General features: G+C 43.9%; 1 protein-coding gene across 8 annotated transcripts in view; it reads right to left on the bottom strand.

Annotated features, from left to right (window-relative positions):
- The window catches only part of ORC4 (origin recognition complex subunit 4), a 77,363-nt gene that overhangs the window by 59,896 nt on the left and 1,588 nt on the right, over positions 1 to 15,879 (bottom strand). For all 8 annotated transcript variants that reach the window (XR_012905160.2, XR_003091649.3, XM_025191041.3 and 5 more), the window contains 2 exons: positions 6,834 to 6,905; positions 1,157 to 1,233 (listed from right to left, as the gene is read on the bottom strand). Coding sequence is in view for 6 of the 8 variants with exons in the window: in XM_025191041.3 (XP_025046826.3) it covers positions 1,157 to 1,233; positions 6,834 to 6,890 (134 nt within the window). In the remaining 2 variants the exon portion in view is untranslated. Of the gene's footprint in view, positions 1 to 1,156; positions 1,234 to 6,833; positions 6,906 to 15,879 lie in introns of those variants that run through there.

A 15,879-nucleotide genomic window follows, 5' to 3' on the forward strand; every position in this document is an offset into this window, starting at 1 on the left:
ACCTTATACTAGGAAATGTTTTATTATTAGCTCTGGTAACAGGGTAACTCACTCCTCAAGGCTGGAGCTAGCTACCCGATTACAAATTAAAGCACACCTAGGAGAGATGACTGCCCTATAAAGAGCAGCAGGAGACCTCAATAAATTGGAGAATACTCAGGAACTAGATTGCTAGGAGTTTGCTGATTCTGCCACAAACTCCTTGGAGTGTCCGAGCAAAGCAGGAAAGGATCCAGGCAGGAACAGCTGGCAGAAGAAGGTACAAACCAAGTTCTCTCAACTTTTGGATGGACTTGAAAGTTTATTTTGAGAATTTGTTATGTAAGAGTTTTTTCTACACCACAATATGGTAAATGAGACAGGCTGCCTATAGAAGGACTCTAGATCACAAGGAGATGCACAGGTGGCAGCCAGCCTGATTGCAGTGCTATTTTTGAAGTGCAGATAGGGATACCATATTATATTGTATGATATGGAAATTAATAGCTAAGGGATCCAATTACATTTCAGAACAAACTTCCTCTTGTTACCTCACTATTTAACTTCTCTCCCTGGATTTTCAGACAAGAGTGTCTTAGTGTTTTTTAGACACGATAGCATTAATTAGGCTTCCCAAAGATGAGTGCGTAAGACAGACTACCTCATGGGACTTAAGAGTCTGGCATCCAAGATCCTAGAGTTGCTTTGAGGTCTCAAGAGTATTTATGATCGCAAAAGTCAACCGTGAACCCAATTTGGAGGGGATTAAGAAAAATAAGTGTATATATAAACATGAACTTAAAAAAAAAAAAAAAAAAAAAAAAAAAAAAACAACTTTCCCGCTACAATGAAATGTTATCAAACTTTCAACTCCAAAAATATTTAGGCTTAGAAAATACATGAAAAAAATTCAGTCCAGAAGGTGATTTTCTTTAGAAGTTTATACACATGAAAAACAAGGATACAAGTCTATCTGTAATTTTTAAAACAAAGTTTAAACTAATTTTAAGATCTACTAAAAGAGTTAAGAATGCTTCAAGAAGCATTTTAAAACCACTAAATAGAAAAATGTCCAAAGGCATAACAAGCCTGAACACAATCAAAATTTTCTGTGTTTGTTAAATTGAGGTCCAACTGGTAAAGAGCCCCCTACAAAATTATGAAGCTGATTACTCACTTGTACTGAAGTTCAAGCCCAAATAGTTTTCCACTAGGACACTGGTGACAAAATCTTTCACGAAAAATTCTTTGTACCTATTGAGAAAGTAAGGTTAACACAGAATGTGTAATATGCCTGTAATAGATAGATATATACTAGCATTCTTCATCAACTTCATTGGCTTAGTGGACGATTCATTAGTTTCTGTGTGACAGTAACATGTGATGTCATGCAACAGAACCAACTGCAAATGTACACTTTAGCGGTCACTAAGGATACAGAATGGGAAACCAATCATGGTAGACAGTCTTTAGTGACACAGTCAGAGCAGAGGAAACAAATGTCTCTGGTGCCCTGATATTCTGTTGTTGCTTTTCTCCTCACCTCGCCTCAGAAGTACATAATGCAGCACTCACTGACACACTGGATTAGACCTTCAGACCAGTGGTCATCCTCTAATCCTGTATCCTGTCTCAGACAGTGTTGTGTCCTACAGGAACATTCAGGAAAGCCTATTCTACACAGTTACAGAATAATATTCTTAAGGCTGAAGTTTCTTCAAAGACCTAAGGAGTAAGGGTTTATTCTACATTATATAATGTAGCACATACACTGTTTGGTATTTAATTTATGTTAAAAGAATGTCATTCAGGATGAAAGCAGAAGCACTCAGGGTTAGGAAGTGACAAATGTATACAGGCAGTCCCCGGGTTACGTACAAGATAGGGACTGTAGGTTTGTTCGTAAGTTGAATTTGTATGTAAGTCGGAACTGGTACATATTTTGGGGGGGGACGAGGAGCTGGAGTTAGGTGGAAAAGACCCTGATTCTCATACAACTTCCTTAGTCTAAGAAAAACACATGCTGTTTTGATATGAAGGTTTTTTTGGTTGATATTTTAATTAAAAATTGATCATAAGTTTCAGTGTTTCATGCTATATCCAAATCTTCCTTTTGGGGTACCTGAAAGATCCCAGTTATTCATTTAAGTCAGAATCTTTGTTTTTTATAACTAAAAAAAGTTTATTCAATGCATATTACTGTTCCAAATAGAATTTGCTACAGATGGTTCAGTAAAAATGGGTATTAAGTGTAATCAATAGTCATTGGAGAGCACAGTGAAATATTGATACAATCAAAGGTGTTGTTGTATTCTGCTGAGCAGAAAATGGAAATCCCTTCCTGTGAAGTGTGTTTGTGAATTTATCCACAGGATTAATTTTAAAGAAAAATTCTGTGTTGGGAACAGGAGTTTAGTCACAGGTGGGTCCTCATTGTCCACTCACCCACTTTGCAACCAGACCCATCCCCTCGGGGCTTACCCTGCTCCGCTCCAGCCAGGGTGTGGGGTTCGGGCTTATCCCCTCTTCCCTTCTGTCCTGCTCCTCCTCATTCTTGCCCACCCACACCACTGGGTAATTTTTCAGCTTCACCTCTGCCAAGCTGGAAGGGACTTGTTAATTTCATGTGATGCTAACAAGATACTTGCAGCTCTAGTGCTGAAGAGGGAAAGAGCTGTTGCTCCCAAGGTGGGGACTGTAACACAATGGGTCTCACTGCCTGCTGCTCCTGCTGTTCCCTAGGAAATTAATTTTTCCGCTCTGGGGTGCCCCCTTTTGGCTGGTGTCTTGTTCCTCCCAGCAGACCCGCGTCTCCATGGTCTGCTGGGGGGAAGCGCCCCCTGCACTGCCAGAGGCGGCGACAGTGGGGGAGGCACCCCACACTAGCTGCGCCCCCCCCCCCCGTTTGTAACTAGGGATCCAACGTAAGTCGGATTGATGTAACCTGGGGACTGCCTGTAGTTGCCCATGAAACTTAATTCTACCTCCTCGTTCACCCATTTTGTACAGAGGTGCTATGGAAAAAATAGCACGGGACGATGTCATTAAAACTATATCATAATGCATTCCCACAGAGGAACAGAATTAAAATTGCAGACAACCTCAAATCTAATATTTCCTAACTTTTGACTGCTTGATTTTGCAACCTAACTATATTAAAAGCTTTATTTTGGATAATGTTCTATATTTTGGTGGAGAAACAGCCTTACACACCTTTTATCATTGATAGGTTTTGAAGCCTTAGTCTTCAGCACTACAGCTGAGCCCTCTATTACTTGAATTACAGAACATTAGCTACTACTAGAAGGGTATTATCCCACAAGAGAGACAGGAAGCTGGTATATGGAGGTGGTCAGGGGAATATCCATCCAGTTGTTCTTTCCCATTTACTCTGACACTAGAACTGCTCTGGCAGCTCCCTTTTTGACAGGAATAGAGCAGAACTGCTTGGAGCCTGGGTTAGTTGCACTTTCAGGTTTTCACATTCTGTAACACCACACAAAATACAGGAGGTAAATCCCTGACAAGTTCAGTAGCAAGACCTCATTATAACTTACATAATATGCTAAAGATTTTCGAATAGTGTAACTATGGCAAATAGATGAACACAGCATATGGTAATGCATTATCCTGGTTTTGCTTGCTTACTTGTAAATGCCCTATTCAGTAATTGTTTTCCCCTGTCCTTTATACAAAATTAGAAAGATTCTATACTTACCCAACTGCACTTTTTATGTCCTCCAACATGAACCTAAACCTCAAAATAGTTTGAACATCATTTGTTTACAAGTTCCTCAGAAAAGCTTTGAATTATCTCAACAGACTTTTTTCTTAAACAAATGGATTATTTTCCAGCTTTGAATTAATGTAGCTGTTTACAAGTCAAGAGTTGTGAGACAGTGCTTTAAGCCAAAATCTGTGTGTGTCAGCAAAGCTAGTGTAACAGCATAAGCATTTTAAATATAATGGTCCTTCTGATAATGAAGTATGAAAGCTGGAATATAGATGTATTCCTGATTCATCTATTTTAAAATAAAAGTAGGTCAACAGCAGGTTTGTAAGTACAATCAATGGTGAAACACAGTTTTAACTGTAGTTTCAATTAAGTTCTGGCAACACATTCATAGTAGGTGACTTTTTTTTTTATTTAAATCATGGAATAAAGTGCAGCTTTAGTTGAAGGGAAAATGAAGCAGCAATACCAGAAATGTAAGAAACCTATTCCTATCACCAAATAGTTAATACAAGGCAGCTGAAGCCTCTTCAGAGTGCTGCTATCCTATACCACCTGGCCCCTGAAAGAAGAATCCGTCCCAGTTGTCATTCACACTGCACATAGGAAGAGGATAGGATCAGTCAATAACCCCCAAACATGTGAACCTGAAAACAGGCCAAGATTTGCTATTTACTTATTCTGAGTGCTTACTTTATGCAGTGTGACAGACTTGCCAGTGAGCTAATTATAATCTATCTTTAATATGTGACTGACCAAGAACAGGATCATCCCTAAGCATTTTTATTATAAGGGATAAAAAACGATCGATGATTTAAATAACTAATATGACACTGCACCCCATAATATGAGGATATGATTATGGCATAGTTATGATGCATTTAGCACCGGACAGGTCATATGAGGGGGGTCATTAGAAAAGTTACAATTGGCTGAAGAGGATTATCTTATTTGTATGCATTAGGGATGCAAGATGTCATTTAACTTAATCGTGCAACCGCACCAAATCATATCTGTTACACGATTATTTGATGGTCCTCGGGGCAGGACCCAAAGCCAGCTTCCTGAGGACAAAGGGTGTACAGGCATCCTGTCTATCCCACACACATGCTGCTGCTTCTGATAGAGAGGCAGCAACACAGGAAAGGAGGAGGGGGAAGGCAGCTCTGTGAAAACGGTGCTCGTGAGGAGCCACTTTTTAAGCTGGCTCTGACCAAGCACTGGCTCCTTTTTGGAATGCAGCAAGTGCGGACACACAAATTCACAGAGCCAGCTCCCCGAGGTATTGGCTCCTGCCTGCCCTCCCGCCTATGCTGCTGCCTCTGTATCAGAGGCAGCAAGCAGCAGGGGGAATGAATATAGTCTGCTGGATTAACCAAACAGCTCAGGCTCATCAGTTAATTGTGTAGCTGACTGCATGTTGACATCCCTAGTATGTGTGTATAATTTTTGTATCTCAACTTATAAATATTGATTGTATATCCATATTCAAATGTACTATTCTGGGTAACACTCGCAACTAGCCTTCCAGGTACAAAAATGAAGAAGTCAGAGAGTGTTTCTGGCTCCTCAACAATGACAAAGGACTTTGGAAAGCTTAATGTCCCTATAGGCATATTTGCTAGCTTATTGTTAGTAGTGGCTGCTATAATTCTACAAGGTCATGGGCCAGATCACATGTCTCTGGATTTCATCTTGGGATGTCTGCATTTTCCCACAAACTGTCTAGGAACCAAACTTTGAAACAAAAGGTTCCTGCCACATGCTAAAGCTACAGAAGGCTGGGAATGACGTTATTTAGTGTTCTTCACTACCCAGACAAGACGATTTCTGAAACACCTGAGCAATGAAAACTGAACTGAGAAGAAATGCTGGACCCAGGCTATAGGGATTTCTAGCCTGTGTATGAAGACCTGAGCAATTCATGTTGTAAAGATAATTAATGTAGCTTGTGCCTTAAGAATGCATCAATTTGCCTGTACCATCAATTAGGGTGATAATCTGCTAGTTCATATCCAGTCTAAGCAAATAAACAGAATTAACATGATAGGCAATCTGCTTTGACCAGTTTATTATCTCTTATAATCACTTTAAAAAAAAATCTCTCTTTTGTAGTTAATTAACTTGTTTTTCTTTCAATCTAAACCAGTGAGATTTGACAGGACTGCTTTGGGGAATGGGGCGGGTGGAGGGGGGAGAATCTCTGCTTGGTTACTAGGGATGTAAAAGGGTAGTCAAATAGTTGACTACCTGATAAGCCTAAGCTTATCAGGTAGTTGAATCGACTACTCACATTTTCCCCCACCTTTAATGCCTCTATATCAGAGGCAACCGGGAAGGGGTGTGGTGGGGGGAGAGAGCAGGAGCCAATGCTGGAAGGAGCGAACTTAAAAGCCACTTCCCCCAGCAATGTCTTCGCAGAACATGGGGGGGGAGTGGAGGCAAGAAGAGGGCAAACAGGGGAGGCAGAATTGCAGTGGGGACTGAAGCAGTCCCTACCCGTGCCTGGTCCCAACTGCTGCACTTCTGCATTTGAAATGTAGCAAGAACCACAGGCGGCTCTTACTACATTTCAAAGGCAGAAGCTCAGCAGAGATGGCATGCGACCCCTGCCCCCTTATTGACTAATCAATACTAAATTAGCTGATTAATCAACATTAAACATCCCATTTGGTTACCAGAAGTATGCACTGAGGGAGAGGCAGACCAAGTATGCATTGAGGGAGAGGCAGATCAGGTGATGGTGAAAATACAAGCTGAAAGACAGTTTGTCACAACCATACAGTATGAAAGGGAGCCCAGGCTGGTAAGTCACAGAGCTCAGTGGTACCCTAGTTTCAGATGGCATCCTGCAGGGAACCTAACTCTAAGAAAAAGTGAATCAAGAGGCAATCTTGTGCATGCACACAGCTGATGATGCATAAGCATGTACAAAGGCATCAATCATCAAAAGGGATCTAACCTAGGGCCTTGAGAAACAGATCTTGGTAAGAGGATTCCCTGAGTTGTTCTATATCAGAAGAGTAGAAAGTCACTGCAGTCAGACACTTGAATAGGTCCATGTCAGCTACCCAAGGCCAATAAATTAGATTCACAAAGATGACATAAAAATGTTACTCACCTGCGAGATGCATTCTTCATTTGCAGAGCTAGTCTCTTTTGACTTACGTTTACTCATTGCAGTAATTCACATCTTAAAAAAAAAAAGATTTGCTTTTAGTTCAACTGTAGCTTTGGCAAAACCCAGCAATTTGCAATATTAATACTGCACACTTAATATTAAGGGCAACATCTACATGTTGATAAACAATTGAATTTTTTGAGTATTCAAGTTTTTCCACAGACAATAAAGCAATGTTTTAGGTACATCATACTACTGGTACAAACAAAAAATAATATTGGAAGAAAATCTTGCACCATGCATCTTAGATGAAGGCTTTGTCTACACAAGTTGTCACCAACCAGTAGATGGGGATCTACCGGTAGATCTTGGAGCCTCTGACAGGTGTTCCTGACTGATTTGGCCAGCAAGCTATCAAGTGCTGGCACTTCAGTTGCCCCTCTACCTACTGTCATGCTGCTCCTGCCCTCTGCCTTGTAGCTGCCACTTGAGAACCTCCTGCTTACTATGCAGGATGTGGGAGGGACAAAGGAGGGATGCTGTCAGGGTGTCCCTCTTCCCCCCTCTTCTGTACCCTATCTCCTCACAGAGAGCAGGGGATGGAGGGAGCTTGTCAATGCAAATCTCTGTCACTCTCACACTCTGTCGTTCTCACAAACACACACTGTCCTTCACTCTCATCTCCTGACCCAACACTTACATGCGAGGTCGGTGTTACATCTTTACTGCTTGCAAAGTATATTACTTTTGGTTTTTGACTGTCCCCGCCCTAAACCTCCTCCACCATTCAACCTCCTGCCCCCGATGTGAGTCCCCCTGCACCTAAACTCCTTCCTGAAGCTTGAACCCTGAAACCCCTTCTAGACCCCAATCCCCCACCCTGGGCTAAACCCAGAGCCTCTCCCACACTCCAGACTCCTTGACCCAAAACCAGAGCCCGAACCCTAGCCCTCTACCCCAGCTTGGTGAAAATGAGTGAGGATGGGGAAGCAAGGGGGATAGAGTAAGCAGGGTGAGGCCTAAGAAGGGGTGGAGCAGGGGCAGGACCTCAAAGAAGTGGCAGGAAGGAAATGGGGCAAGGGTATGTGGTTTGAGGTAGATCTTATATTGCACTTAAATTGAAAAAGTGATCTTGTGTTTAAAAAGGTTGGAGACCATTGGTCTACACACACGAGATGTACTGCTGTATCTGTATTAACATGGTTTTATCACCATACCTATAATTTATATTACTATAGCTTATTCACATATTTTTATATATATCTCAATACCACCATAAAGCACCTCTCTACCGATATAAATTGTTCATGTTGGGCACTGTACAAGCATGACTACATGTGCTTAAAAATAAGTTATACCATTGACCATTACACTGATACAAAATTGATGTGCAAACCAGCTTCCTCCCAGGATTCCAGCAAGCAGTTCCACAGTAAAGAAACAGAAGGTACGTAGTTACAATGAAAGACTGAGTTCAACCCAAGGCAAAGTAAAAAACTACAGTTGAGAGTAAGGATGTAAAATCTTGTTTAATTTTTTAACCAGTTAACAGGTTAAAGGGGAGAGAGTGGGCAGAGAGCCACACCAGCCTGGTCAGAGCTGCCCCTGCTTGCAGTGTGCCCACCACACACAGAAGCTGCTTTGGCTGGCCTGGAGCACACCTGTCCACATTAGGCTCTGCAGTGCTGGAGCAGTCCCTTGTCCATGGAAGGTGGGGAGCTGCTCCAGCCTGAACTCGTTAATCAGAAGCAGTAAGCATCACTTGTTAAGGTTAGCCTTTCACATCCCTAGTCCTAAGTAATGACTCCCAGCGAGACAGGCTTCAGCAGTAGTTGGACAGGGACAAGAAATATTGGGGAAAAACCCCCATAACCTATAAAAGCTAACAGTTATGTCTGAGTGACCAATTTTTAAGCCAAAGAAAATTTTGACCTTTTAGAGAATAAGGTCAGTTTCTAGCTTCACAGGAAGCATGTTAACTGGTTACCAGGTAAGCATGAGGCTTACTGGTATCCTTATCGGTTAACTGGCTCTTGTCAGTTAACTTCAGTGGCAGCCAGCCTCACTGGGCAAGAACAGCCGCAGCAGGGACAGTAGTGGTATCTCACAAAAATAGAAGGCGTGGGTGTCACAACTTAGATTAAAATGGTTAACCAGTTCATCACTACCGTTTAAACAGTTAACCATTTTAACATAACTACTTCATAGGCTGTTAATCCTGATACATGTTGTGAAAATGCCCTTGTAAATGGTTAACTAATTAACCAATAGCATTTAAACAGTTAATTGTTTTAGCCAGGGAAATTCAAATGCATTTATTTGTGTAAATGTGTAACTGCTGAATTTCTCAGCAGTTACATGTTTACACGTGGGGGAAAGGAGGGAGTCAGTGCTTGTGGGGAGCCAGTCTCTGCTGGGATTCTGGTGGCAGCTCCCAGGAGCAGCTCACTGGCTCCAACCAGCGCCCCTCCCCCTCGGGCAGCAGTTGCAGCCACCTGTGGATGGAGGAGGCCGGGCTGGCAGCACACAGTAGAGGCAGACCCACAGTGGGAGGGAAGGGCCACATAGTGAGGGGAAGGGCTTGCTGGACAGCGGCATGTGCTGCATGGGAGCTCGGAGCTCTGGACACTGCATGCCACCGGCAGGGCCCCTGGCTGCCCGTGCAAAACACCAAGGGAGCCGCATACGTGCTGGGTGGAGGTGGGGAGTTGCTGCTGTGCTTCGCTAGTGCTGGGTGTCTTTAAATCCAGGACTGTCCTGGAAAAAAGGGACGTAAGGTCACCATATCTCCATGGCACACCTCGGCCTGTGTCATGGCACACCGGTGTGCTGCGGAACAGTTTAAGTAACTCTGTGTTAGATGCTTTCTTAAAGCCAAATTGCTTTATAGAATCAATTGTATTCATGCTTATGAATATGTAATCTGTCACTGTATCATGTGCATGAGGAAGTGTGAGTGAGCAACTGCCAATAATAAGGCAGTACAGCATTTATGATCTTTTATGGCTATAGGGAAGAATCCTGCAAAGTGTATAATTGGTCTGACAGGCAGCCAGCTGCGGCTCTCCTCAGAAAAGATGTAACAGCATGCCAAACTTGGGACCAGATCAAAAGCAGTAGAGCCCTCCCATGGATTGGAAGGGACTCAGGGGACTCTCAACTCCTCATGGCCAGTCTCCAGCTAATTGCAGATTGGCCAGCATCAGCCACCTGAGAAATCAAAAGTAATCTACATCATGCCTGGAGCCTGCCTCCAAACTACCAACATGAAAGCAATGTGTGTGAGTATTCCCCCACCATTAAGAATCCGTACCAATAAACAAGCCTCAGTGCTGCTCCAGTTCACTCTCTGTCTAGGCTTATTCCTTAACTGGTTCCAGGGACAGGTAAGATTTGCTACTCGACTTATCACGGTGTACATCCCTGGTTCAATAGGTTTACTTGAGTCATTCAAGGATGTGGATTATTCACGCCATGGAACACTACAGTTATACAACCTAATTTCCTAATATACACCCCTGGCCTCGTAATCAACATTACAGTAGAATAGTCAAACCAGATATTGCTATCCCATTTCCTGATCACTGGAACACTAATGAAGAAAAAGCAAGTAGCTGCAATGCTCAATGTTAGCATGATCTAAAGGATTACTGAGACATGGGACTGCCCTCACCACAGAAAGGCTGAGCTCTAAGGACAAGTATTATGTCAACATTTAGATTATACATCCATTCTAATCCCAAAAGCCCAGCTTCTTCCCCAAGGCACTCTGTCGCTTGAGTGGTGCGGCCTCAGGGATTATTAGGGACCTAGTACGGCAGCAGTGTCTGGGTGCCCTACACTCCCTAGAGCAGCAATGAGTGTAGGGGACCGGCTTGTACCAGGTCCCTCCTGCCACACTTTAGCCTTTTAAATGTATTAAGAGCCAACAGCAGACTCTTTTAAGCCAACTCTCCCAGCACAAACTCCTGCACCCCCTTCCTTGCTGCCTCTGTTACAGGCAGCAAGGGCGGGGGAAATAACTAGTCAAGGGACTAAGTCGCTCACATCCCTAGTTCAGTAAAGGGGTTTTGCACTTGGGTGGTGGCAGCATAACACCCAAGATCAGGGAATCAGTGACCTTTGGGAGTTTTAAAGCAGAAGCATTTTAGATGCAAGATATTTTTCAAGTCTCTTGTGGGCCCCCACCTTCTACACTCAAAGTGCCAGTGTGGTGAACAGCCCTGATAACAAGCAGTAGTTTTCTTAGATCAGTGGTCCCCAACCTTTTAGGGCTGCTGAGCGCCCGGGGGCGGGGCCTCTCATGCACCGGGCACCTGGGGCCATGGCTGCACATGCGCCCGGGGGCAGGCCCACCAATATGTCACATACCCGGTGCCGGCACCGCCCATGCTCAGCACTCCTGGGGCCGGCACCGCTCCTGTGCTGCGCGCCCAGGGGCGGGGCCACCCACACGCCCAGGAGCTGGCAGCACCCATGCACCTCGTGCCCAGGGCCAGCACAGCCCATGCACCGCGAGCCTGGGGGCAGGGCCACCCAAGTACTGCACACCTGGGGCTGGCACCGACCCTGTGCCGCGTGCCCGGGGGCGGAGCTGGCCCCGATCACTCAGCGGGCGCACAGAAATGGATAGAGTCTTAGATAGAACAACAAGCCTTGTGTATGGAGGAAATGGATAGTGGTAAGTGTGCTATATCTTGACTTTAGTAAGACTTTTGATATGGTTTCACATGACTCTCTCATAAACCCACTAAGGGAAATACTACCTAGATGGAGCTCCTACAAGGTGAGTGCACAACTAACTGAAAAATCATTTCAAGAGTGTAGTAATGAGCGGTTCTCTGAAGCTGGAACTGCATATCAAGTAGGGTCCCACATGGATCAATTCTGGGTCTGGTTCTGTTCAGTCATCTACATCAGCGTTTCCCAAACTATGGGCCACGGCCCAGTACTAGACCGTGGGAAAAAAAATACCGGGCCTCAGCATGGCTGCCGGGAGGGGATCAGGGTGGGACGGGGCGGGCTGGGAGAAGGTGTGTGGCGGGGAGGGGATGACTGGCTGCTGGGAAGCAGGGTTGGGGGCAGCGGGACTGTCCAGCGGAAATCGGGGCCAGCAGGCAGTGGAAGCAGGGCTGGCCGGGAGAGTGGAGGGGCTGGCAGGAGGAGATCGGGACAAGGAGAATTGGAGAACCAGCCTCCAGAAGCAAGGCTGGATGGGGGCAGAGGGCTGGCCAGGGGACGGAGACAGGGGGTGGGTGGGGCTGGCCAGGGAAGATCGTGAGGAGGAGGACGGGAGAACCAGCCACCAGAAGCAGGGCTGGATGGGAGCAGCAAGGCTGGACGGGGGAGATCGGGAGGAGGGGAGGTGGGGAAGAGAGTGAATTGGCCAGCGGGAAGCAGGACTGACCTGGGCACATGCAGACCCTGGCACATAAGCAAGTCCGGCCCCGGGGATTCCATTTTGCACCCCCCCCCCCCCGTACCCTCCCTTCAGTAGTTACACTCACGCAGCATGAGCACATCTACCAGCCAGGCAGGTCGCAGCTACGGACTGATACACCTAACAATAATAAAATTTACCTAATTAGAAAATACCGGACATTTTATATGCCCAGTATTTTCTCTATTTGTTTCCCAGACAGAACCCTCAAATACTGGGCTGTCCGGTACAAAACTGGACACCTGGCAACCCTACCCCTCCTTGCACCCTCCCTCTTAGCCAGATACCCTAATCCCAATCTGCTCCTTCTCCCGCCTCCTGGAATGCCCATGCGGCGCCAGGTCTCCCAAGCCCTGGCCCAGGCTGGGCAGAGGATGCAGCCGGGTGAAACACTGAAAATTTATTCATTTTTCATTTTTTTTTAATATGCGTTTATTTTTTTGGGCTGCAAAAAACAGTACTGAAAAAAAATGGGTCCCACCTAAAGTAAAAAGTTTGGGAAACCCTGGTCTAACCAGCTTTCTATTAATCCTACAGCCCACTTATCCAATCCATATTCCCTTAACTTGCTGGCAAGAACACTGTGGGTGACGATATCAAAAGCTTTGCTAAAGCTGGCACTGGGGGCTTTGGGAAGACCAGAAACACCGTATTTGAATATTCATCATTTGCTTAATGAATATGCAAATATGCAAATTAATGTTACCAGTCCTCCAAAAGCTTGTGAATGGATTTACTGGTCCCCCTGTCAAAAAATTTGGGAACCCCTGATACATAATGACATCAAGAGTACACTTATAAAAAGTTTGTGGATGATATGAAACTGGTAGGGATTGAAAGTGTTTTGGAGCATAGAATTAAAACTGAAAATCTAGACAAACTGGATAAATAGTCTGACGTGAACAGGATGAAAATCAGTAAGGACAAATATAATGTGCTTCACATATGAAACAGCTATTAGTTGCACACACATAAAATGGGAAATAACTGCTTAAAAAGGGGTAGTGCAAAAAAGGATTTGAAGCTCATAATGTAACAGAAAAAAATTTGAATCAATGTCACACTGCTGGAAAAAAAAAAAAGGGGAACAGTGAAGGAGCGGAGCTTGGGGGACAGGTTCAGATACACCCTCCTGGGCTGGATAGCTATATTCTCCAGCCCATAGACAGCCCACAGGCTGTGAGTTTGAGACTCATAGTTAAGATACTGCAGTAGTACACTTCAATGTAGACACTACTTAACCAAAGGTAATCCACTTCCCTGAGCTACTGCATCTAAGTCAATGGAGGAGACATAGCTATACCCACTTGAATTCCTAGCATAGACTAGATATGTGAACACGTACCTGTGTACACCATTAACTGATGAGCCTGAGCAGCAGGGCAGGCCTGGGGAGGGTGGAAACCATTGTGCATGGGCAGCTGACTTTCAAGCCGGCTCCCGACATGTACAAGCTCCCACAGAGCCTCCTGCACTACTGCCTCTGCATGGGGAAGGAGGCAGGTGGGAGCCAGCTTTTAAATAAACATATTTTAACATCCCTTGTGTAGACCAGGCCACAGCTGACAACACTCAACTATTTCTCTCATTCAGCACTGATATAGGAAAGGTTAACTGGTAAACATCACCAGGGCTCGCCAAGCAGCCGTGTGGTTCTGCGCTCTGCGCAGATCATTCTGCTCATGTGCAGATTGCTCTGCGCCGGCTCTTGCTCTGCGCTGGCTCTTCCGAGGTGTAATCTACTCACCACAGGCGAGTAGATTACATTGTTTGTTGAGCCCTGAACAGCACCCTTAACATGTGATACTTACCAGTTCTGGTTAATGGGTGGAGGCTGAAACAGGACAGGGCCCAGTGCAGACAGTGTGCATGTGTCTAAGGCAGGGGCTGCCCCAGGAGGATTGGAGCAGTCCCAGGAGTGTTCTCATATTATAAATCAGTTACATCCGATTATCAATTACACTTTACCTTTCAAGAAGATTCTCGTTTTCTAGTTACCTTTTAGAAATACAGAACATCTCTGTGGACAACAATCAACATAGGTGTACTTCTAGACATACCTGTTTTAATGGAGAGACTATTTCCAGTATACATGGGAACTATTTTTAAGTACAGTCAATTAAACTCATTATATGGAGAAAGGAGTTTCCTGTTACTGTTACTGGGTAGTTTAACAATATACAGTTTCAGAACAAAAATTAACACTATTCCCCTCACTTGTTCACCAGTTTGTTGTTAAGAATTTCATTTTTTTTTTAAATCTACCACCATGTCCACATCCTCAATTAAAAACAACAAACCAACCATTGCAGATACTCAGAAAAGCTAAGACAGTGAATACTACTACTTTTTATAAAGAAAATAATGCAACCTTCTGCGCGACTGATGTATGCTCGGATTTTAAAAATTAAGGGCCAAACTTTGGAGCCCTTTCTTACACTTGGTAGTTCTATTGAACTCACTGGATCAATGAGAAGAAGAGTAGCAGAATCACACTCCTTGTGTACATGTATGTATGTTCTCAGTGAGGTTAATATTTCATTTATACTACAGATATTATTGGGTGAAATTGAATGTCCTGTATTACACAAGTCACTGAAGGTGATCAAAAGTTCCTTTCTGGCCTTTGTTAAGATTACATAAAAGCTACTATTCAAAAAGTTTCAAATGACCTCTGCTGTAGCCAAGGCTATATCCACAATAGGAAAGCTTTATCAGCATAGAACCAATGGAATACTATACCATAAAAGTGTTGCTAATGTGGATAGAGCAAAAAAGGCAAAACCTCCATTCCAGTAAAAGCAGTTATGCCAGTGCTGCTTCATCTTCCCTACAACATAGCTATGCCATAAGAATCTGTAGAGATCATACCTTTCAGATCTCTGACATAGTTGTGATGGCAGAGTGGTGTAAATAAGGCGTAACTTACCATAATGGTACCTACAAACAAAACACTATAAATTAAGTTTATCTCCAGGGCTCAGAAGCAGCTGACGTGCTTATAAACCTTATCAGTACTCTTTTGAAGATACTATCATGTTCAACAGGATTTCAGCTTTTGCTTAAAAAAAAAGTCTTCAATTGCTATGGTTGCATAAAAGCCTCAAAATTTGAACAGAGAAACCACAAATGTCTGTGGGTATGTCTCAAAGGAGAGTTAACTTTTTAGCTCCAGAATGCTTACCATATATCTGGAAAAAGACACATGGTATAGGATTGGATGTGCTAAGCCTGGACTAGCTTACATGGCTTGATTGAAACACACTCGCTTTGCAATAGGAAGAAGATTAAAAAAAACGGAAGTCACTGAAGTCTCATATATATCCTGCACATTGTACAATTGACAGGCAAAGAATCCTAGAGCATCTCAGCACAAAGACACATGAGAGATATGATCCCAGATATACACTGAAAAGTGCAGATGCAATGAGAATGTAAGTAGTGATTTGTTATGGGGATGATCACAAATTGACTCACTAGACCATCCCACATGCCAATCACTCAGGTTAACAGTGCAATGAAGACCCACTCTGTTACTCAACAATAACACCAAAATACATCACCTACCTCTGTGCGCTAGCCCCTTTATTTAACTGAAGTGTTAAT

Source organism: Pelodiscus sinensis, chromosome 7 (assembly GCF_052426305.1).
Source record: "Pelodiscus sinensis isolate ZL-2025 chromosome 7, ASM5242630v1, whole genome shotgun sequence".
In the NCBI taxonomy this organism is placed as follows: domain Eukaryota; kingdom Metazoa; phylum Chordata; order Testudines; family Trionychidae; genus Pelodiscus; species Pelodiscus sinensis.